Source organism: Geotrypetes seraphini, chromosome 5, assembly GCF_902459505.1.
Source record: "Geotrypetes seraphini chromosome 5, aGeoSer1.1, whole genome shotgun sequence".
Lineage (NCBI taxonomy): Eukaryota > Metazoa > Chordata > Amphibia > Gymnophiona > Dermophiidae > Geotrypetes > Geotrypetes seraphini.
This window is the reverse complement of record NC_047088.1, coordinates 181171408-181196795: the sequence shown is the minus strand read 5'-3', so window position 1 is coordinate 181196795 and position 25388 is coordinate 181171408. Positions and strand designations below refer to the sequence as shown.

The 25388-nt window shown below is 40.5% G+C and overlaps 1 protein-coding gene across 9 annotated transcripts in view; it reads left to right on the top strand.

The window, feature by feature from the left end:
• MYO1B (myosin IB) overlaps window positions 1-25388 on the top strand; it is a 423667-nt gene that overhangs the window by 135607 nt on the left and 262672 nt on the right. For all 9 annotated transcript variants that reach the window (XM_033945224.1, XM_033945231.1, XM_033945228.1 and 6 more), the window contains exon 4: window positions 22359-22453. In XM_033945224.1, the coding sequence (XP_033801115.1) occupies window positions 22359-22453 (95 nt within the window). The remainder of the gene's footprint in view (window positions 1-22358; window positions 22454-25388) is intronic.

Below are 25388 nucleotides of genomic sequence, written 5' to 3'. Positions count from 1 at the left end.
GTTTCCTTTTATTGTGTTGTAAAATTAAAGCAAGGCCAGAAAATAGGCTTTATAAAGGACATCTGTTGGCTTAGACCACATCAAAAATAGAATTCCATTATACTTTAGTCCAAAACTAGATGCCGGAAGAAAATGAGTTTTGAAAACATTTAGTTGAGCTCACATTTTTCCATAGTCAGTTTGGATATTCTTGCATGTATAATCGAACAAGTTGAGTTCAATGAGAACAGTCTGTGTACAAAGCAAAAGAATTTAACCATGCCAATAAACCAAACATAGGGACCTTGGTACTAAGATGAGCTATGTTATGGGCTTAGCATGTGCAAACATAGGACTTTCCCACTTACTGAACCTATTTCTAGCACACAGGCTAGGATAAAACAGGGCTTTTTTTCTTTATTTTTCCACTAGCACACAGGGCATGGAAAAAAATTAACGCAGGAGCACTTACTATCGTCTATTTAGGAGGTACAAAGTATATCTGGATTTTCAGAAGGCGTTTCCACAAGGTTCCGCATGAACAACTACTTCGGAAAATTGAGTACCACGGAATTGAGGGTGAAATACTCATGTGGATTAAAAACTGGCTGGAGCATAGGAAACAGAGAGTGGGGGTAAATGGACAATACTCAGACTGGAAGAGCGTCACCAGTGGGGTGCCGCAGGGCTCGGTGCTTGGACCCGTGCTCTTCAACATCTTTATAAACACTCTGGCATTGGTATGATGAGTGAGGTGATTAAATTTGCAGATGATACGAGTTATTCAGAGTAGTGAAGACACAGGGGGATTGCAAAGATCTGCAATGTGACATAATCAGGCTCGAGAAATGGGCATCAACATGGCAGGTAAGGTTCAATGTGGATAAGTGTAAAGTGATGCATGTAAGTAACAAAAATCTCATGCATGAATACAGGATGTCCGGTGCGGTACTTGGAGAGACCTCCCAGGAAAGAGACTTGGGAGTTATGATCAACAAGATGATGAAGCCATCCACACAATGTTTGGCGGCGGCGAAAAGGGCAAACAGAATGATAGGAATGATAAAGAAAGGGATCACGAACAGATCGGAGAAGGTTATCATGCCGCTGTACTGGGCCATGGTGCACCCTCACCTGGAGTACTGCGTCCAGCACTGGTCACCGTACATGAAGAAGCACACGGTACTACTCAAAAGGGTCCAGAGAAGAGTGACTAAGATGGTTAAGGGGCTGGAGGAGTAGCTGTACAGTGAAAGATTAGAAAACTGGGCCTTTTCTCCCTCGAACAGAGGAGATTGAGAGAGGACATGATCGAAACATTCAAGGTACTGAAGGGAATAGACTTAGTAGATAAGGACAGGTTCTTCACCCTCTCCAAGGTAGGGAGAATGAGATGGCACTCTCTAAAATTGAAAGGGGATAAATTCCGAACAAACGTAAGGAAGTTCTTCTTCACCCAGAGAGTGGTAGAAAACTGGAATGCTCTTCCGGAGTCTGTCATAGGGGAAAACCTTCCAGGGATTCAAGACAAAGTTAGACAAGTTCCTGCTGAACCAGAACATGCTCAGGTAGGGCTAGTCTCAGTTAGAGCACTGATCTTTGATCAGAGGGCCGCCACGTGAGCGGACTGCTGGGCATGATGGACCACTGGTCTGACCCAGAAGCGGCAATTCTTATGTTCTTATGATTCCGCTTTAACTCAGTGGTAACCAGTTAATGTGTGCTAATGTGAACGTGCTAACTGGTTAGCATTTTCACACGTGTTCTCTATCCATGACTAAGGTTACCAAACGTCCTGGAAAACCAGGACATATTCTCTGTTTAGAGGACTAGGTGTTCAGTTTCGTGTACTTTTGAAGACTTATCTCTTTGAATGAGCTTTTCCTAAACAGTGGAAATTAGTAGACAGCATACTTTTGCAGTGATGGGCTGCGAATGTTTTTATGTTTTCTATATTAAAGTAGCATACTATCCTATTGTAATGGTGTTCTTTTTTCATTTTTTGCTTTATAGATGTATTTTATTGTAAACCGCCTTGAATTGTGCTGCAACTAAGGCAGTATATCAAGTTTAATAAACGATCTAATCTAATGTTCGGTTTATATACCGGGTCATCTCCCAGCGGAGCTCGATTCGGTTCACATATAATTAAGACTAGAGTACATAAAAAGAGGAACATGAAAGAAGTAAGAGCTATAGCATTATCATTTCATTGATACTGTAGTTAAGCTGTTTAAATATTGCGAGAACAGCAAAGTTTTCAGGGCTTTACGAAATAGTTGTAGCTGGCCTATCAGTATAATAGAGTCAGGAAATCCATTTCAGATCTCTACCAATTTGAAGACAAAAGATTCCCAGCAGATTTAATTCCCTTAAAGGAAGGGAAAGATAGTTTATATCTCTGTATATTCCTCAAATGACAAGATCTAGATGTATTCCAACATAAGGGGACTAAAGAGTCGAATATTCCATAGAGAAGCTTGAAAATTATGCATGCACATTTAAACTGGATCCTAAAATGGACTGGGAGCCAGTGAAGCTTTCGCAACAGAGGGGACTCATGATCATACTTGCGTTTAGACTACCCTGCTTAATGCCCAGATAAACTGAGTTACAGTAATCAAGCTGGGCAAGCACAGTGGATTGTACCAAAACTGAAAAATGTTCTTGATGAAATAATGATCTAACTTTCCTCAACATACGCAGACTAACAAAACACTTTTTTGTCAAAGAATTTATCTGTTCGTGAAATGTAAGTGATGAGTCCAGGATGATACCCAGGACTCTAGAGAAAAAATCTAAATAATAATAATAATAAATTTATTCTTTTATATTGCCATTACCCAAGAGTTCTAGGTGGTTTACACCATAAGAAACTGAATAATCAGCGAAGGACATACATATCATAAGATAAAACCAGGTTTAAAAGTTAGTAAAATATTTACAATGTTAAAAAGACCTAATTATGTGATAAATTTGTCAAACAAAGCAGACTTTACTAATTTTCGAAAAGAACAGTAAGACATGGCTTGATGAAGACATTCACCGAGCCAACATTGTAGTTTGCCTGCCTGAAACGCTAAGGTCCTTTCAAAAAAGGTCTTATATCTGACACCATTTGGCTTAGGATAGGTAAACAAGCTGGAGCTTCTTGTAATCCTTGATGATCTATAAAATTCAAAGCGAGGGGACAAATAAATCGGAGACTCTCCTGAAATCAGCTTACAACAAATACAAGAAAACTTAAATAGTATTCTTGCTTCCAACGCTAGCCAATGCAATAATCGATAATATGGATTCTCGGGGATCCAAGATGGCGGAACGATTGGTTAGCTGAGCGCTTCGCTTCAGAGTGCTTGCCTACTATCGTTTTCTTTTCTCTTCAATAAAATTACCTGCAGCATGCTGAAGCGAAGGGGCCGTAGCGCCGCTGGAGCCTTGCGGCATTCGGGCCCGGCCGGTCTTGACAACATTGATGAGCTTCTGCGCCGAATGCAGGATATCACGGAGCGTCAGCACGCCCACTGGAGATGCGCTGGGGCGAGACGGAGGTGTTCTCCCTGGGCTTGGAAACCACCTTGAGCCCAATACTAGAGTGCCTCCTCCTCCTCCTCAGACTACCAGCTCCCCTCGGGTGGAGGAGCCATCAGAAGGCTGTGAGAGTCTCTCTCCGGAGGCCAATGGGAACACAGAGGGGAGTATGGAGCTGGATCCCTTGCATCTACAGGGGACTCCTTCGGAACCTGGGGATCTGCCAGCATCACGGTTTATCCGTGAGCAGGAGAGCCACAGCCAGGAGGGAGCTCTAGTTGGTGAGAATATTGACTCTTCTAAAAAACTTTTCTTTACACTAAAGAAACCCCAAGAGGTAACTCTTGAGGCCATTTGGGACCTTGTGGCGGATCTAGCTAAAACAATTAATCCCCAGCTGTCTCAGCTAGAGCATAAGGTTAATACTCAAGAAAATGAAATTAAGAATATTAAAATTGATTTACAAGATTTGAAAAATTCAACATTAAACTCTTCCCAAGAAATGAAAGTTTCTAAACAAATTACAGAAACACTGGTGAGAGATAATATTAACTTAAGCCAATCCCCCACCCCTTTTATTTTTCCCGTAACAACAATCTCAGACTAATTAATTTTCCTAGAGTTGCGGCAGTAACTCCTAGAGACATGTTGAAACGTTATATGATGGAGTTGTTGGAAATTACTGAGGAATTGTTACCGCCATTCACTCAAGTGTATTATTTACCTATTAAAAGGGAAGAAAAACCAAAGGAAGATGATCAACAATTGCTTAATATTTCTATGATGCTGGAACTTTCAGACAGGGAAGTCGCAATGCCGGCAACACTTCTTCTTACAGTTGCCTTAGCACCAGACAAGAATTGGCTATTAAGACTTTTCTTCAAAAATAAACAGAAATAATTTCTTGGGTACAAAATACAAATGTTTCCAGATCTATCACGAGATACACAAAAAAAACGACGTGAATTTTTTTTGTTAAAGCCAGGTGTTATCGCTCTTGGGGGCAACCTTTTTCCTTCGTCATCCATGTAAATGTGTGATATTGTATCAAATGCAAAAATATGTTTTCTTTGATCCCAGCCAACTGCCAACCTTCTTGTCAGTGGCTCGCCTGAAAAAAGTAGGGGAAATATGAATATTCTTAGATTGCTTGATTTCCTTTCTCAGCTAACATAATTGCTAGTTTTTCTTTTATTTTCTTGTTATACTCTCGCTGATTCTACATCTTGGACCCTTACTGAGGACTTGAGTTAAAGTTAAGCTATATTGTGATAGTAGATTATAATTTGTATTGTATTTTATTTTCTGCCTAACTTTACTTTTCTGTACAAGTGGATACTTGATATGTTATTGAAAAATGATAAATAAATAATGAAAAAAAAATTGATAATATGGACTAATGTGGTTGTTCTTCTTCAGACCAAATATCAATCGAACCGCAGCATTCTGAACTATTCTCAATCTTCTTAAAATCTTTTGGGAAGATCTCAAATAAATGATGTTACAATAATCCAGAATGGGTAGGATCAATGATTGTACCAGTAATCTGAAAGATACTGGATCAAATGTAGTGAAATGTTTATTTTCAGTATAAGAGAGGAAGGGAGTTTTTCTAATCTTGGCCCAACCCAGAGCAATTTGGTTTTAGCAGCATTCAGTTTCATTTGAATAGACAATGCCCACATTTTAAGTTTAGAAATGCAGCAATCTATACTTGAAACCAAGTTGCTAAAATTGGGGTCAACTTCTAATAGAATTAAAATATTGTCTGCGTTAGTAAATATAGGGCTCCTTTAACAAAGGCGCGCTAGCGGGGTTAACGCGCGTGACTTTTCATCACGCACTAATCTCCACGCTGGCCAAAATCTACTGCCTGCTTAAAAGGAGGCAGTAGCAGCTAGTGCGTCCGGCAGTTTAGTGCGCGGTATTATGTGCGTTAAACCGCTAACGCACCTTCGTAATAGGAGCCCATAGTCTCTGCTGATGTGAGACAAAAATTTTTCAGAGAAGTCAAATATACTTTGAACAAAATTGGTGACAACAGAGAACCCTGTGGCACCCCACAGCTGGATTTCTTGTAGAGGATGTCTCACCCTCTAGATATACCTCATAGGATCGCAGTGATAGAAATTTACTAAATCAATTCAAAACTACTTGGCTTAAACCTATATCTGATAGCATACGAATCAGGATGTCACGATGAATGACAACAAACGCAGCTGACAGATCAAATTGCAACAATACTGCACATTTATTTTGTGTCTGTAGATTTTGAATCTTTGAAATTAACGATAATAGGAGGGTGTCTGTACTAAAATTTGGTCTAAACCCATGTTGAAATGGTAATAAAATAGAAAATTTCTCCAAGTAGTTGGCGAGTTGGCTAGAAATAATTGACTCCATCATTTTTGTCAAAAGGGGTATATTTGTGATTAGGCGGTAATGAGAAGGAGCTGTAGGGTCCAGATTGGTGCTTTTCAATAGTGGTTTCAAAATTATGTTCCTACTCAACGAGAAATGACTGTTTTCAAGAAAATGATTTAATAGTAAAGTAAGCCATGTAATAGCTTGTGAAGGAATATCCCCAAAAACATAAGAAGGGAATGGGTCCAATATACAACTACATTTTTTCAATTTTTCACATAGTTTTAAAACTTGAGTTTCTGAAACTGGATCGAAGGTATTCCAAAAACAATCTACTGGAATTACCAGTGGCTCATTAGGACCGAAAGAAAAATTGTCAGGGTTTACAACAGGAAACGTATCCATGAGTGTAATTTTGTTTTGAAAAAATTTTGCTAAATCCTCCGCAGTTGGAATACAGTTAATAGCTAGAGTTTAAAGAGAGTATTACTTTGATTATCTGAGTTAACTATCCTAATTCCATAGTAATTTTTCTTGCAATTCTGATCTCTAAATTATATTTCTTGATGTTAACTCTCCAAATCCACTTGCCAGATTCTGTATTAGTTTTTACCATTTCTGTTCCAATCTTCTACACTCCTGCTTTAACTCTCGATGATAAGATGAAAACCAGGGTGCCTTCCGTGTATAACTCATTGATTTAGTTGCTAAAGGAGATAGAACTTGAAAGGTACTTTCTGATAGTCCCTTACAGTCTTTCCATGGATTTTCTGGTAATACTTTTAGTAGATTGGACCAAAAAAACTCTGAGCTGATCTTTTTCCTGGTAGTTATAGTTTGTTTCTGCTGTACATAAGTATTAATGGGGGACATAAAAATTGGAAGGCAGAATTCCCCAAGAAAATGATCCGACCAGGGTACCCTCTGCCAATGAACCTCATCTAGTCATGTGATCTGTAAAACTAGTAAGGTCTAGCATATGGCCCTTTTCATGTGTAGTGGCTTTTATAGGTAAAGATAGGCTAAGAGAATTCAAAAAAGAGATGAAATCTAAAGTGTCTTTGTCAACAGCCTTGGGTACTTCAACAAAGCGTCAAATATAGTATTAAAAATAAGTTCTGAAGAGTCCTTCCAAGGAACAGGGGGACAGTATAACAGAAGAATTCCTAAGGGGTCTTGAGATAGCTCATCGTTAAATGATACTATCATATATTCCAATTCAGGGTAGCTAGTTTTATCAGTCAGAAGAACATTAAAAATAAAATTATCTAAAGATCAATCCCAATCCCCCACCCCTTTTATTCCTCCTAGAGGTAAAAATGCTATTGAAAACATGTGGGCAGAGCTCATTTTGAGTGAAAGAATCGCGCTGATCCATCCAAGTCTCAGTAATAAACATCAAGCTAGGGTCAGTATCTAAAAATAAATTCTTAATAATCTGTTGCACATTGCACACAGATCTAGTATTACAATAAAGTGCTGGTACTGGAGTAAGAGATTCAGTATACAGATCTAACTTCCTATTGGATGGTAAAACAGGTTCCTGCCAAAAAATGATCTCCTACGATAATTTTTTCGGTTTCCAACAACTACTGGAATTCTCTGATCTAGCCAGATGTTATTGCTCAAACAGTATTCCAGTGGGTTGGAAAGAGAAATAGTAGTTGAGCATGTTAAGTTAAAATTTGAAATAAATAATAAACATAATATCCATAACATTGAATCCATGATTCTTAAGTTTAAAAGCCCGCCACTAATGGACAATAACCTATCCAATCCAATAATCGACAAAACCAGAATAAGGTCTGATATTAGAACAGGGGAGTGTGTGGTGCAGTGGTTAAAGCTACAGCCTCAGTACCCTGAGGTTGTGGGTTCAAACCCACGCTGCTCCTTGTGATCCTGGGCAAGTCACTTAATCCCCCCATTGCCCCAGATGCATTAGATAGATTGTGAGCCTGCTGGGAGAGACAGGGAAAAATGCTTGAGTACCTGACTAAATTAATGTAAACCGCTCTGAGCTCCTTTGGTGGAACGGTATAGAAAATTGAATAAAATAGATAAACAGATCAATAGCTCTTGAACAGTACTAAAACAATATTAAAAACAGACAGAGAACATAACTTAGTGCCTGTGCACAACTTAGTTCAACAGATATGCTGTCCATAAGAATGCACAGCTCAATACTTAGCAGTTTCTTCGGGTTTTGAAAGTCCCCGACCTCAGGGCCGCATCTGGTGGACTTGGATGTGGTGATGTCATATGCATCATCGTGTTGACATTGGCGCATGCGCAGATGCCCTCCAGATGTGGTCCTGATCTTGGGGAGGTTTGAGTGGGGGTGGAGTGGGGGCAGAGCTGAAGACAGAATGGGGTGGGGCTAGGAAGCGGAATGGAGTGGGACCAGGTATCCCCTTTTTTAGTAGAAGAAATCTGGCAACCCTATCCATGACACACCCCTTCCAGAAAAACATTCAAAAAAATAAGCATGAGATTAGCTTGCAGAAACAAACAAATTACAACAAAACGTTTTAATATATGTTGCAGTAAGCTTTTTGGGTGCACTAATTGCATGTTAGAGCTTAATGCCCTTTAGTAAGAGTCTCATAGTTTCCTATTCAGTACTGTATGCTGTATTTTTAATGCAGACCTTGACAAATTTTCTTTGTCCCTAAGAGCCAGCTTCTGGGGTTGCAATTATACAGGCTGAGGCCTAAGGAAGAAATTTGGGAACCCAGGAAACTGTCCTAATTTCACTGCTTTAACCCCAGCTCTGCTTCCTCCCTCCATTGTCCCCAATGAAATTTGGGGACTGGGGTGGGGTACAATTAGGGTTACCAGATTTTTTTAAGTAAAAAAAAGAGGACGTGGCCCCGCCCCATTCTGCCCCCAGTCACGCTCCCATACAAACCTTTGTCATCTTCCCTGAGCTTGGGGCCACATCTGGAGGGCCTCTGAGCATGAGCAGATGCAAGGCGATGATGTCGCATGTATGCGTGCAACTTCATTGCATCACATCCGTGCATGCTCAGAGGCTCCCTCCAGAAGCAGCTCCAAGCTCAGGCTTTCCAAAATCTGGACAAACTGCATGGACAGTCCTCTAATAAAAGGACACATCCGGGTTTTCCCAGACATCCGGTAGGATAATCCACAGCCTTCTCTCGGGGAATTCCCTTTGTCGCATCACTGATGATGTCATCAGTAACAAGGCACATGGAAGGCCCCAACGAGAGAAGGCTGCAAAGCAGCCTGTTTAGAGTGCTGCCAGCCCGACGCTGCTCTGGAAGGAAGTATGTAGAGATCGCGGTCAGCAGGGTTTGGATGGGAGAGAAGAATGGAGGGTTAGCAGGGGTTCGGCTGCACGGCGGGAGTAGGTGCTCAAGGGTTCTGCTGCACAAGGGATGGGAGGGAGGGAAGGATGGAAGCTGGGCAAGGGTTCTGCTGCAGGAGGGATGGGAGGGAAGGAGGGAAGGATAGAAGCTGGGCAAGGGTTCTGCTGCACAGGGGGATGGGAGGGAGGGAGGGATAGAAAGATGCTGCAGAAGGAAGGCACAAGGGGATGGGTGAGAGGGGAGGAAAGATGCTGCACATGTGGGGGAGACAAAGGAAAAAATTGGGGTGAAGGAGAGGAAGGGAGAGATGATCATGTACATGAAAAAAGTAAGCCCTACCCTGAAAATAAGACAGTGTCTCATATTAATTTTGGGCCCAAAAAACACACTAAGTCTTATTTTCGGAGAAACACAGTAATCAGAAACCAACTGTCCGCTCCGCCAGGTATGCAGTAGCTATACTTGAGAGCTTATGCCTCTTGGTGTCAGCTATTACTATGGCCTGCAGAAGGATGGAGACAGGCCTCTATTATGGCAAAGGCAGCCAATGCTGGAAAAATAAAATCTTTGGGGGACATGAAATCTCAGCCACCATAGTGCAATTTTAAGTGTCACGGTGAACTGGTGCCTGGGATTTGTTGAGCTGTTTTTTAATATGCAGACCAGTCAGCATGGAGATCTGTTTAAATGAATTAATACAATGCACATGGCTGACTCAAGTATAAGCCTGTTGAAATAGTCATATTCTGTTTTTCATTATTAAACATATCCCTTCCTTTGAAGTACAGACATTTCAGAAATACATAAAGGGAATAAATGGGAAAATGATTTTTATTGGGTCCTGCACAGAAGCATAAAAATTGAAAGGAAACTGCAAAAACACATCTAGCTGCTTTTAATTTAAGTAACAGGTTTACAGTGGATTTTAATTAGCTAATTTTCTTGCTTATCTAAGGGGAATAAGGTTATTCTTACCTCATAGAGGGACATTTAGAGTTCTTGATGAAAGGTGTTGGGGATGATAAACCCCACAGCATTCATGATGACACTGGACACATTCTTCTGTACTCTGAGATAAAGAGAATTACAGATATATTCAATTAATAGTGACTCCTCTCACATTAGAGCAAGAGGAATGAATATCTTGGAAACCTGGAGTAAGGTGTCAGTGGAAATGACTTTCAAAAGACTTCTGGTAATGCCTTGTTTGAGTAAACTAGAAAATTCCTTCATTTCAAATTTAGCTACATGGGTTCTGTTATTTTGGCTGTCTATCAACACAGACTGACTTCCTGAGCAATTTTTGTAGAGTAATGATTCAGTTTCTCTAATTAGTAGGAGAAAGATCCAAGGACAGACGCTGGTAATTTAGTTTGGACACATGAGTTTCTGGGTATTTATAGTGGCATGCTGGTTGCTCTGTAGTTTCTTATGGAGTGTGCGTTATTCCTTTTACCCTTTTCATTCGATGTTTTAGTTAGAGATATATACATATGAATCATACATCTGACTTTTTATTCTGGTCTTTCCTTTCGGTGAATTTTAATTTTACTTTTAAAATGTGGCTTTATATGTGAGTTATTTGTTTAGTTACCAGATTTCTGAACTTCTAAAACTGTCAGTAGATATGGTTGTGTTCCTAATTACAGTAGACTCTCAGTTAACTGGCACCCATGGGGATTGATTGATGCTGGATAAATGCAGTTTCTGGTTGCTTGAGAGTTACTATTAAAAATAGGCCTAACTAATACTATACCCCATATTATGCCATACCATAAACTGTTCTAGACAAACTACTGGACATGTGGTAGGCAAAGCGTGGGTGTACTCAGGTGTGGCGTGCCAAGTTTACACTTAAATTTCCACCAGAAATTTATTTTATTTTCATTTTTATTTAAAGTATTACAGTATTTCTTTGATTTATTTTTTTCAGGTTGCTTGAGAGTTCTGGTTAATTGCGTTCCGGTTAACAGAGTCTACTGTATTTGAATTTTAGTAAAATTGAACTACCCCCCACTCCAGTCTCTTTTTCATACACACCTTCTTTTTCCTACTTATCAGCCTCTCTTTATTTTTTTCTTTTCTTTCCTCATTATCCATTAGGGATTTTAAAAACTGTTATGAAGGAGAATATTTTTCATAGAGCACACATTGTCCTTGTACCAACGTTTAGCATATTTAGACACAAGTAGTATCCATGTCTAATACTTATTTAATGCTTTTCCGAAGATATGTTTAGTGCTGCCTTATTCACAGTCACGTTGTTGTTTCCATCAGCTTTATTCAGCACACCTGCTATTATACACTGCACTCTTTGAAATTAGTTATATCACCTGATGCCTTTAGGTCACATTTTCTCCCCTTTTTTCCCTCTTCTTCTTTTTCTTCCTTTTCCCCCCTTTAGCACTGCTATTCTTTTTATCAGCTAATCCCTTGCAAGAGGGGTTCCATTTTAGGTACTCCAGGTATGTTGCAATTTCACTTTTTTCACTAGCGCTGTTCCTGTATGAGGGGGCCACTGAAACGTTCTCAGCCCAACCAAGAAGAGAATGATTACATTACATTAGTGACTTTTATTCCGCCATTACCTTGCAGTTCAAGGCGGATTACATTAGAGGTTATCTGGACAATTCCAGAAGAGATTAAATAGTTGAGCGGTTTACTTTGGGGGGGATTAAGATACTTCCTGTGGAGTTAGTTTGTCTTGATGGATTTCTTGAATTACAGGGTTTTAATTTCTGTTCTGAAGATTTTGCAGTTTGGTGTCGTCATCAGTAGATTGGATAATTGGTGGTCAAGTTTCACTGCCTACGTGGCCAGTAGGCCATCATACATTTTTTGTTCATTTGACGCCTCTGGTTGGGGGGTACGTGAATGGTGTTTGGGTTCTCCTTTGCCTGGTTGTGTCAGTTTGGATAATGATGTGTCAGTTTGGATAATGATGTGGAGTCATGAAACTTACAAGTTATTCCACATTTTCTTGACACTTTTCGTTTCAATGATATGAGCGTTGGAGCAGCATTGGAGCATTTAACGCTCCAGGCTGTGGTAGAAACCTTTATTGCGGCTTAGTAAAAGAGGGCCTTAATTATCTTTGGAACGATCTCACTATCCCGCTGCGGAACCTGAGCTCCCTCCAATTATTCCGCAAACAACTGAAAACCTGGCTCTTTTCTAACACATAATCATCTTTCTAACATAAGATCATTTCTTCTCCTGTTTATATTCCTTCTACCCATACACTCTTGTAAATCATTCTCCTCTCTTCTTATATTTTTAAGCTTTGTAAAACCGTGTCGAGCTCCACTTCCGTGGAGATGATGCGGTATATAAACCTAAGGCTTAGTTTAGTTTAGTTTATCTATGACTTATTTTATTGTTAATTGCTGTATTTAATGATTGTTTCATCAAGTACATTTCTTCATTAGTCTTTTGGTATAGTTCTAATTTATTTGATTTTTTTTTAATAATGCTCCCTTTGTGTGCATAAATATATATTTATGTGACAATTACTTTAAGAGTTTTACATATTTATGATACTTGACTATTTATGCATGTATTTTCTTAATTTTATTATCACCTCTCTTACTATTTTTAAATTTGTTTAATCTATAATTTTTTTAATTCTTTTAATTATTCCATTTTTTAAAAATTGTGTTTTTATTAATTTATTTATTGTAATATTTGCTATTATATATTTAGACTCCTGAGGCAGGCTTTTGTGGCCGAAACACCCTTAGGGCTCCTTTTACTAAGGTGCTCTAGCATTTTTAGCACACGTACGAAATTACCGCATGCTAAACCACGCGGTACACTTCTAGAATAACGCCAGCTCAATGCTGGTATAAAGGTCTAGTGCGTGCGGCAGTTTAGCGTGCACTTTTCCACAAATTAAGGCCCTAACGCACCTTAGTAAAAGGATCCCTTAATAAAAGTCATCTGTTGGAACACCATCAGTCTCCTCTGCTGTTGGTTTTTCTGTTTGGGATCCTAACTGCCACTATTGTAGTTTTCACTGTAGGCCCCAAAGACCCATATTGCTGCCACTGAAGGCCCCAAAGACCTATGTTGCTTTCACATTGCCCTTTTAATGCTGTCAGCATTTGCTTTTTCTGCCTGAGTATGCCAAGGGAGTAGCCGATGCCTTTTCTGGCCTGCACAGTCAGATGCCCTGGCCGCTGTCCCAGTTTTGTCTTCCACCAACCCACTAAACTGTGTTCACTGTTGTGCAGCAGCCATGCCTAACTTTTACACACAAGTCAAAAAAGGGGATATAGAAATGGGAGGGAAATGGATGGATTGGGTGTGTTCCTTTAAATTACATGTTTAATTACAGAATTAAGGGCCTCGTTGGTGCAAATGGCTGTGCCTAAATTTAATCGCCTTTTTTGGGCGTAAGCACTACACTTCTCCCTCTGTATTCGCAGTGATAGGGGATTAACAGACCCGCAAACACAGAAGAACCGCAAATAACTTTTTCATATGTTATTCGCGTTTTTCTATTAAAAACCTTTGTGAATATGGTGAAACCGCGAATAACAAAAAATACCACACTTGTGATTTTAGTTGAAAACATTTACGGTATTTATTGCAGTTTTTGAATAACACAGTTTTGTATATTAAACTCTAAGAATCAGCAATTTTGCTGTGCAAGCTGGGAATCAGTACTTGGAAAAACGTGCCAAAAATTTTTTATGCACTCGTGGTTGATGTAATTTGGGGGGAGGAGCCAGAAAGCAAAAAACCATGAATAATCAAAATCGCGAGTGCAGAAACCGCGAATACTGAAGGAGAAGTCTATTCTATAAATCACACCCAACTTTAAGTGCAGCTTATAGAATAGCACTTTTTCGGCGCCATATATAGAATTTAGCCCTAGGTGACAAAGGCACATATGTTATAGAATAGTGTCTAGCACTTTTGCATGTAAATTCCAATTATTGGTGCCTCTGACATAATCAAGCACTAGCTTTCTGTAAAGTACATGGCAGTATTCAAAGCCAGACTAAAAACCCACTTATTTGAAGCTGCGTTTAAATACTGACTCAACCAACATATCTGTCTGTCATTCTTTTAATAGTCCCTACCACCTTTTAGCCCCCTCTGTGTGCCTGTCATAATTAGATTGTAAGTTTTTCTTTTTATATTCTTTATTCATTTTCAAAATTACATTAAGTGTAAAATATATTCATTCACAGTAACAATAAATATATCACTTATAAACAATCATTGGTACATTATATAAATTTTTATCCCTTCCCCTTTCCCATCCCTCCCATCCATATATTCCATTATTATATAATATATGTAATAATAAAAATACCTCCTCCCTATATCCTGAACTGATAATTAAAAGGGAAATAATTTTACTTAATCCTTACAATATTTTGTTAATGGTTTCCACACATCCTGAAATTTCTTAAAGTATCCCCTTTGTAAAGCAATAAATCTTTCCATTTTATAGATATGGCTAGAATTCTACCAAAAGTTATAATTTAATCTCCTCCAATCCTTCCAATTATATGTAATTTGCTGAATGGCAACCCCAGTCATTATTAGTAATAATTTATTGTTGTTAGCAGATATCTGACTTTTTGAAAAGTTAGAAAAACCAATTTCGATAAATGAATGGATTGTAAGTTTTTCTAAGAAGGAACCATCTCTTGCATGTATAATGTACAGCGCTGCGTGCGCCTGGTAACACTATAGAAATAATGAATTGTTCTTGCACTTGGTGCCTAATAATCGTAAGGGCACAGTGCAATGGAGAAAACCAAACACAAGCATCACGATAGAAACACAAAACAGCACTTCTCCATTACAACAGAATACTGCCCCGGCATAAGCTGTGGCATGAAAGAGAGACAGAACAAAGAAGTAAACAAAATACTGGATCATGAGACACACAGACAATTCAGGAGAACATCAAACAGGGGTCACATCAGAAACTCAGCAATTTACTATATCTCCTTTAGAAAGTAGCATCACAATGATTTAAAATAAAAGTAACATTTATGGAGCCCTTTTACTAAAGGGCATAAAGCCCTTAATGTGGCATTAGTACAGAAAAACAGGCTAATGTTATTTTTGTAAGAGGGGCAGAAAATAGGTGATACTCAGTAATAGGCAGTGGAATGTTTATTTTTATTTGTGGGGGGCGTCAAAATTTCACCCCAGACCTGCCCAAGCTCTACCTCAGATCCCGCCCCATAACAATAGTACTTCCATTCATTCTTCATATACACACAATATAATTGTATCTGAATGTAACATGCCTTGAGCTATTACTGAGAAAGGTGTGATCAAAATCTAGTACCTGCCATACTAGACCAACAGTGAAATTCTATCATATTATAATAACAGTAACATCTATGGGTCATACAACAAGAATCTATCTAGGAAAAGGCATCACCTTAAGCATTGTGGTAGGCACTGAAACATCAATACACATAAGAGAAAACTAAACAAACCAGAATAGTACAAATCAATCGTGCACAATGTTAAAAAGAAACCATGTCTGTTTCAGAAATGCGGAACACAAATCCCAGTATAGATTAAGCAACAATAAACTAATGGAGAGATGTTTCCACTGGGATCTTTAAGCAAAATATTTAATTAAAGTCTCAGCATTTGATTAAAGATTCCAGTGGAAACATCTCTCCATCTCTACTTTGTATTTGGTTTTCTCCTGTACTGTGCAAAATATGTAAACCTCAAAAACTAATCTTTTCCAATCACTACATTACAAATTAAGAAATAGAAATGTATATAAAGGAAAAAAAAAAAAGGAAAATAACATTTTATTGGACTCATGGTAGCCAATCCAGGTCACTAAAACCTGGCCAAAACCCAAAGAGTAGCAACATTCCATGCTGCTGATCCTGGGCAAGCATTGGCTTCCCCCATGTCTTTCTCAATAACAGACTATGGATTTTTCCTCCAGGAAATTGTCCAAACCTTTCTTAAAACCAGCTACACTATCTGCTCTTACATCTGGCAATGTGTTCTAGAGCTTAACTAGTCTCTAACCCCCTGTTTTACTAAGGTGTGCTATGCATTTTAGCGCACGCTAAATATACACACGTGCTAACCGCTAATGCATCCATAGACTAATATGCATGCGTTGGCGTTTAGCATGTGGTTAGCGCATGCTAAAATTTAGCATATGCTAAAATGCTTAGTGCACCTTTGTAAAAGGATCCCTAAATGAAAAATATATTCTCTTATTGGTTTTAAAAGTATTTCCCTGTAACTTCATCGAGTGTCCCCTAGTCTTTGTAATTTTTGATGGAGTGAAAAATCGATCCACTTGTACCCGTTCTATTCCACTCAGAATTTTTTAGACTTCAATCATATCTCCCCTCAGCTGTCTCTTTTCCAAGCTGAAGAGCCCTAACCTTTTTAGGGCTCCTTTTACTAAGCTGCATTAGGTCTTTAACGCACGGAATAGCGCGCTCTACAATGCTGTGTGCGCTAAACGCTAACGCCAGCATTGAGCTGGCTTTATTTCTAGCTGCGTGGCACGGGAACGCTAGTGCACCTTAGTAAATGAGCCCTTAGTCTTTCCTCATTTGAGAGGAGTTCCATCGCCTTTATCATCTTGGTCGCTCTTCTTTGAACCTTTTCTAGTGACGCTATATCTTTTTTGAGATAAGGAGACCAGAATTAAACGCCATATTCCAGGTGAGATCTATCCCTTTTTAAATAATTAATAGCATCTTGTTTGTTTTTTTGGCTGCCACTACACATTGGATGGAAGGTTTCATCGAATTGTCTACAATGGCACCCAGATTGTTTTCTTGTGCTCTAACCCCCAAGGTGGACCCTAGCATCTGGTAACTGTGATGTGGGTTATTCTTTCCCATGTGCATCACTTTGCATTTGTCCACATTACATTTTATCTGCCACTTGGATGCCCAATCTCCAATTTCCTAAGGTCTGCCTGCAATTTTTCACAATCTGCATACGTTGCCAGGATTTTCTGTCCATTTGGCAGCTTTTCTCACCTCCTCCTTTCGGCTTGCTTCAATCTATTTTTCTGCTTCTTTGTCCACATTTAATTCATTCTTACTACCTAGTAGTCAAGTTCCCTCCATTTTACTGGGTCTACCTGCAACTTTCCATCTCTTTCCCTGGCTCTCCTATTTTACATCCCTTTATTCCTAGGCTTTCATTAACTCTGCCCTCTTTCTCTCCCCTACTATACAGCGTTTGCCCTCTATATCTCCCCTTTCTTTCCCCTTCCATCATCTCCCTCCTGTCTGTCTTAACCCCCCAACATCTGCTTCTTTCTTTCCCCATTCCATCCTGTGTCTGCCTCCTTCTATATAGCATCTGCTTCCTCTCTCCTTCTTTACATCCAGTACCTCCACTTTCTCTGTCTACCCTTGCATCAGTATCTCCCTTTTCTCTCTTCTCTCACTTCAAAATGGAGTCTGCCCCCTCTCGTCTCTTTCTATCTGTCTCCTCTTTCACTTCTCCCTTCCATTATCTCCCTCCTGTCTCTCCCCTCTTCTATTCAGGCCTCTGACTCCCTCCTTCTATGCAGCTTCTTCCCCCTCTATCTCCTCTTCCTTTCCACCAATATTTCTCTCCTCTCTATATCTTCCCCTTCTATACATTATCTGCCCCCTCTCTCCCCCTCACTTTTCTATCCAGCATCTTTCCTTTCACATCCCACTTACATTATCTCCCTACTTTCTGTCCCACTCCCCATCTGCCCTCACTCTCCTCTGTTCTTTTCAGAATCTGTTTTCCTCACTTCTATGCAGTATCTGCCCCTCCTCTTCCATCAGCATCTTCCTCCTCTCTATCTGTCTTCCCATCCAGCAATGGCCATCTGTTTTGTCTTTCCCCCACTTCCATGCAGCATTTGCTCCCACTCCTTTCCATTCTGCATCTTCCCTTTCAGTTCCTCCTTCCATCATCTCCTGCTTCTGTCTTTTCCCCATACCACCTTCCCTCTTTCTCTCCCCTCTTCCTTCCAGTATCTGCCCTTTGTCTCCCCCTCTATAAAGCATCTGCCCCTTCTCTCCCTTTCCATCAGTATCTCCTTGTCTCTCTCCCTTCCTTCCATCCAGCATCAGCTCCTTCTCTCTTTCCATCCAGCATCTTCCTTTCTCTCTCCTCCTCCCCCCTTTTATCACATCCCCTTCCGTCTCTTCTTCTCCCCACATGACACCCTGCTGCTGCTGCTTCTGCCATGCACCAAGAATAGCACTTCCACACCTCCCTCCCACTGTCATCCTGGCCGCTGCTACTGCTTCTCCTCCTCCTCCAAACGAGCTGCAGCAACGGCAAAACAGCCTACCTCATGCTCCTGCAGGGCTGCACTCACAGCCTCAGTATACACAGCTGCTGGCCATGCCCCTCTGATGTCCTCTTTCGGTTCAGGGGCAGAGCTGGCTACTAAGCATAGAGAGGCTGCAGGTGTGGCCTCGCAGTAGAATGAGGCAGGCTGTTTTGCTGCTGCTACTTGTTTGGAAAAGGAGAAGTAGCAGTAGTGGCTGGGGTGGCTGCGGGAGGAAGATGAGGACGTGCTGCTCTTGGGTGCGCAGCAATCCTGAACTGCTGTGCAGAAATGTGAAAAGAGGTGTGCAGTTATGCAGCCACGTACCTTAGAGCAGGTGTGTCAAAGTCCCTCCTCGAGGGCCGCAATCCAGTCGGGTTTTCAGGATTTCCTAATGAATATACATGAGATCTATTTGCTTGCACTGCTTTCATTGTATGCTAATAGATCTCATACATATTCATTGGGGAAATCCTGAAAAACTGACTGGATTGTGGCCCTCGAAGAGGGACTTTGACACCCCTGCCTTAGAGGGAACATCGATACTGCCAATTTTTTTTTTTGGGGGGGAAGGCATGGCCCCCCATGGCCCCTCCCCCATTCTGACACCTATGTCCTGAGCTATCCAGCTAGTGCATTCTGATTAGTGTCGCTACCCGTATAATGCAGATAATGCAGGAGTTCTTAGCGCCTCCTAAATAGGAAGCGGTAAACACTAATTTTTTGCAGGTCTTGTGCGCTAATAGTAACATTAGCGTAAGACCTGCAAATTAGAAAAAAAAAGTCCTATGAATTGTCATGTTATATCTGGGCTTAGTATGCAGGAATGTCTCACGATAGAATGCATTAAGCCTAGATTTCAGCACACTTTAGTAAAAGGACTCCAAAAGACTAAAAACTATTAAAAAAAAGAGAAAAGGAGATGGGAAAAGGAAGGGGGAAGGACACCACCAGAAACAGCAGGGAGATAAATCCTGTGAAGAAAATAAAAATAGAGGAAGAAAGACACAAACCCAGAAATGTGGTGTCATTAAAGAAAACAAAATATGAACTTAAAGAAAACATACTTGGAATGTTGCTTACAAGTACACAATAGTGTGGAACATCTGGTGGATGGAAAAACATGTGTGAGCTTATTTTGGTTTTAATTTTTTTTTTCCGTTTAGTGCTCCTAACTATCCATTAATGGCCCCAGCCTTACACTGCTGAGGTGTATTAAGAAACACACATTGCTATAGCCCAAACAGGAAGGCCATATACTAGAAGACACAGAAGAAATAATTCTGGAGGCAAAATACTCCAGAAAGGTGGTCAAAAGTAGTTTGAAAAAAATAATTTTGTTTCCTGTTAATTTATAAAAAAAATTTTATATACCATTTTCCTGAAGAAATATTTCAAACTGATTCACAAACAAATTATAAAATCAGATCCTAGGGTTACCAGACGTCCGGATTTACCCAGACATGTCCTCTTTTTAGAGGACTGTCCAGGTGCCTGGAAGGCTTTTCAAAATCCGTCACTTTGTCCAGGTATTGAAAAGCATTGAGATCGGGGCCGCATTTGGAGTGCAGCTGTTCATATGTAGATGTGACGTGGTGATGTCACACGCATACGCGCATGTGTGCAATATCATTGCGATGAATCCCAGCATGTGCAGATGCACTCCAGACTCGCTCCAAAGTGATGAGGTTTGTGTGGAGCTGGGGATGGGAATGGGGGGGCTGTACTAGGTGGGGCCAGGGCTGGGGCCGGAGCCGGGGCAGGGCCACGTGTTGCTTTTTCCCGATCTAAAATCTGTTAACCCTACCTCTAAGGCAGGTGTTCTCAACCCAGTCCTCAGAAAAACACCCAGCTGGTCAGGTTTTCAGGATACTCATATTAAATATGTATGAGATAAATTTAAATGGATTGCCTCCATTCTATGCCTGTCTGTCTGATGCATATTTATTGTGGGTATCCTAAAAACCTAACTGGCTAGGTGTGTCCCCAGCACTGCGTTGCTTTAAGGGTAAGCATTTTATATAGCACACGGTAGCGTGCTTTCTGGTCAGCTAAGTTAAAATACTTAATTTATGGAGACTCAGAAGCCAAATGCAGGATGACAGGGTGGCGTTATATAATTGGAAGTTTAGGCAGATTATAATTTGACCACAATCTCTCTGTGTATCCATTTGTGGCCTCAAGGTTGGGTAAGCTAAGGCTGCATGGCAGGCGGAAAACTCCTGCCTGTCAAATTCTTATTTTAGGAGGTTGCTGAGGTGTAATTCTTGCTTGGCTTCCTGTCTTGCTTGCTGTTTTTAATTTTTCTAACATTACACATTTCTGACTTCACACCTACTTGGAATTTTTCAGCTTATAGAAAGAAAATGGAATGTTCTGGCGTGGCTAATTATTACGTAGCTGCTGACTTAGATTATTATAAAAAGAAGTTTGAACATTGGTTTTGTTTTCATTTTACAATATTGATTCATTTGTGCAGAGGCTATATCAAAATTCTGAATGTGCATATGCCCTCTTGTTCTGTAACGTGGCACTTAAATGTACATGTCAATTGTGTGCATAATTTATGGAATACCAGTACTTACACGGGCAGATTCCATTGCAGAGTTAGCACTTAGTGCACAGTCTAGGCACCTAAATTGTAGTGTCCAGTTATTGAATCATCCCCTTGGTGTTCTTTGCAATCCGGTGAGACAGCAGTGACAGAATTATCTAGCAGGTAGAGCAAGCTCTAGACATCTTAGTGGAAACACAGGAACTCAAATAGCTGGGTCTACTTGCTTTGATCAAATTGGTATGGCAGTTGGTAGTGGGTAGGATACAGTCTGGAAGAGCCATGTGGAGAAGTTCAGGTTCTATCCATGCTAGTTTTGTTAGCTAGATTTTCATTTAGGCAGGGCTCGTTGGGTCTTTTAGTGTAAAGTCCTTAGTAAGTGGTTCCTCTCTAATGAGAGCTCATCTACTGGGGGTTTTCTCCTTGCAGGTCTTGAGGTACTCTTCTCTCTCCCCTTGTTCCTTTAAACCAGCCACTATCATCTCCTTCCAAGGAGGAATGGTACCCCATTCCTCCTTGGAAGGAGATGGTAGTGGCTGGTTTGCCAGTCCAGCTTTCACCTGCCTATCTTTTTTTCAAGTTGGTGTAGTGCTGGTATCCCTATTGTCAGGGATGGGGAGATGTCTTTCTGAAAGTTATACTGTGTAGCCTCATGAGAAGTTATCTGATGATTGTTGGTGAAGGAGGACAAGGGCTCAGACCCTGCCAAGTATTATTTACAGCGTCGAGTCTTAGTCCTGTGGTAGCGTCCGAGGAGCTTAAAAGTTCTGGTATGTGTCCTTCAATAAAGCTAGGTGTGTTGCAGAATATCTTTTGTGTTTAGATGGTCTTTGAGAATCACTGCTACACTGTAGTAATGAAAGTGTCAGGTATATGGGTCAGTGCAATTTCCTTTCTCATACTGTATATAACGTAACATAAAAATGTATTTATATAACGCAATACCTTGCAGATCAGTGTGGTTAACAAAATAATCCCTCCTCCCCCCCACATTAGGCTTTTTTTATCGCCGGCCGCAGAATTCCTATGATCTTCGGAGCTAATACTGCTGCGGCCGGCGATAAAAAAGCCTAAAACGGCTTTCAAAAATTTAACAAATAGATAAGTTTTCAATCGTTTCCTAAAATGCAAATAAGAATTTGATTTATCCAATAAACATTCATATTTTTTACAAAGGTAGGATCCTAGAAAAGTAAAAATAACAAAAATGTAAAATACCCTCTTTTTTGTTCTTTTGCTGAAAATCAGCTGCACTTCGGTTCTGTGGCTTATTACAAGCTTTTTAAAGGTAATTTTTATGTTTTTGTAGATATGCTCTGTCAGATGAGGCATATAGATCACTGAGGGACCAGGATAAAGACCAATGTATTCTAATAACTGGGGAAAGTGGAGCTGGAAAAACAGGTAACAATTCAATGTAAATTCATTATGTTTTGCTCTTTAGCATTTTGGCTCAATGTTGGCAGTTTTATGATTTTCTACACATTAATTTCATGCATTTGGTTGTTTGAATCAGCTGGATAATCTCAATGCTAGACCGCTGATGAAGGCATCATTATATACTGAAACACAGACCATGTAGGGTCCAATTCATCTATTACATCCATCTCGCTGCTACATCACCGGTCAGCTGATTTGACATATTGGATTTGTGTCATCTTTTTCCACTACTACCTTATTTATTCAGGTGGAATTTCTCATATACCGATGACCTACCAATTCTCATACAGACTGGTTTAAAATTGGGATGTTGTTTCAATTTTCCAACTACTATTGTTTTTATGGACTTTTTAATGATTATATGTCATTAATAAACCTGTAGGTGTCCAGATCATCTACTCCACTGTGCCGTGTTCATTTTCCGGTATTTGGTTAACACAATTCAGTGTACCTTATGGTTAAAAATCAGCATATATACTGTTAGGGGTCCTTTTATCAAACTGTGGTAAAAAGTGCCTTAGTGTGTCCTTACGCAAGGCATTCCTGTGCACTAAGGCTATTTTTTTCAAATGTTGTGTTTGATTCAGATGTTTTTTATTCCGATATTATTTGCTTTTTATTCCGATATTATTTGCTTTTTATCCACATTTTATGTTCATATATTGCTGTTTATCCACATTTTATGTTCGTATATGTCCTCTCTATTACATACTTTAAGACTCATGAGGCAGACTGTTCAGCTGAAACCCGGCCCATTTGGTTGCCAATAAAGGCCCAAATTCACTAAGCAAACCAATTGTGTACCGATTGGTTTGTGAGTCCTTTGTGACCAAATTTCCCTGCAACCCGATTCACTAAAGACAGTAGCGATACGATCCCGATCCTCCCATGCAAATTAGCAAAACCCCATGCAAAATAGTCAAGCGACCGATTCACTAACAATTGCTTGGCTATTTTGAATCGGGTTTTACTATTGGAAACCCGACTGCTGCAGACCTGTCGGTAACTGACCCATAGCAGGAGGGATGCCCACTCCCTCTTGTCACCACCCGATGCTGCCCTCCCCGTCTGCACGAAAATGGCAGGAGGGATGCAAACTCTCTCCTGCCCTGCCACTGAGTCACCCCCTTCCCCCCCGACAGACATGTGAGTCACCCCCTGGCCCAGCCCACCCCTGACTGACCCACTGCACCACCCCCAACTACCCACCGCACCACCCCGACCAGACTGGCCCACCCCTGGTTGGGCCGGGCCTGGCCCGATCCAGCCCGACACCTCCTGCTCCCGAAGATATTGGTATGGGAAGGGGGTGGGCAGGGCGGATGGGTCAGGCCAGTCAGGGTGGGGTGGGGTAGGGTGGGGTGTGTGCAGGTTCAGGAGAGCATGGGGAGGTTGCAAGGCACAGGGGAGGCTTTTTTTTCTTTTTTTTTTTAATAGGCTTGATATTTTGCGGCCTATTAAAAAAAAAGAAAAAAAAAAAAAAGCCGGCAGAGCTCTGACAGCAGTGACAGGAGGCTGCTTCTCCTGTTACTATTGTCAGGGCTCAATCGGATCCGTGCAGTCGATTGGGGGCGTGCCTCCGATCACCCCCATTTCATGCAGATGGTTGGCGAATCGGTCGGCCTGCCTCCAATCACTCACGGATCGGAGGGTTAGTGAATCTAGTCCCTTGTTCACTTGTTTTGAAGCCCTGGTTTTCTCTGCTCATTTGTGTGCATTGTCTGTGTGTGTGCAGAGTCTGATATGCTCCTTCCTTTGGTAGATCATATGCTAATTTTACCATTAGCACTTAGCCATTAGTGTGTGAGCCCTTAAGGCCACCTATTTTGTAGGTTTTAAGGATTTGCGTGCTAATCATGCGCTAATTGATTAGTGTGCGGCAATGTAGCTTTGCTAACTGATTAGCTCAGAATACGCCTACTCTCCACCCTCCCTGATTCACCCTCAGCGCTAAAAAATAAAATCCAATTTTTATTATGTGGCAAGTGCACACCAATTCCAAAATTATTGCAGGATGCCTAATTTGAGTTATCACCTAAATTAGGAGTCTTTTAAGATTGTAATTAGTGTATCCATTATGCAATGGCATTTTCACTGATTGTCCAGTTTCTCTTTTATGTAAACCGCCTAGAACTGCTGGTGATGGCGGTATAAAAGAATAAAGTTATTATTATTATATACTGACTTTGGCATTCAGAGGTGATATTCAAAGTGGTGGGCACAGGAGGATTAAGTGACTTGCCCAGGGTCACAAGGAGCAGCACTGGGATTTGATCTCACAACCTCTGGGTGCAGAGGCAGCACTCTACCAGTGAGTCACAGCCCTTCCTGAATTATTAAGGCATTTTAAGCTGTGGTAAACACATGCTAGTGCTTACCTCAGCTTAGGGCTCCTTTTACTAAGCTGCATTAGAGCTTTAATGCGTAGAATAGCGAGCGCTAAATTGCCGCCCGCACCAGACCTTAACGCCAGCATTGAGCTGCCATTACTTCTAGCCGTGTAGTGCAGGTTTAGCATGCGCTAAAAACGCTAATGCGGCTTTGTAAAAGGATTCCTTAGTAAAAGGACCCCTTATTTTGGTAATGCTGGCAAATGCAAAACAAGGTAATACCAGAATTGTTTCTTTCTATAAAAGGAGTTGGTGTATGAATGTCTACTTGTCTTTTCTGTTGTTGAAATCTGATCCCAATTTTTGGTACTCCATTTTCTTCATGAATAACATTCACAGTAGCAGATGTGGTAGTGTGCTTGGGGGGGTCTTTAGTTTAAAGGATGTGCCAATGTCTCTTACACGTGGAAAAGCTTCCCTTGAACTTCATGGTTTTGCTCTCTCTTTATTGTACAGAATCTCTTGAAATTCTATAATGAATAGATCATATTTAGAGGTTGTTATGTGTG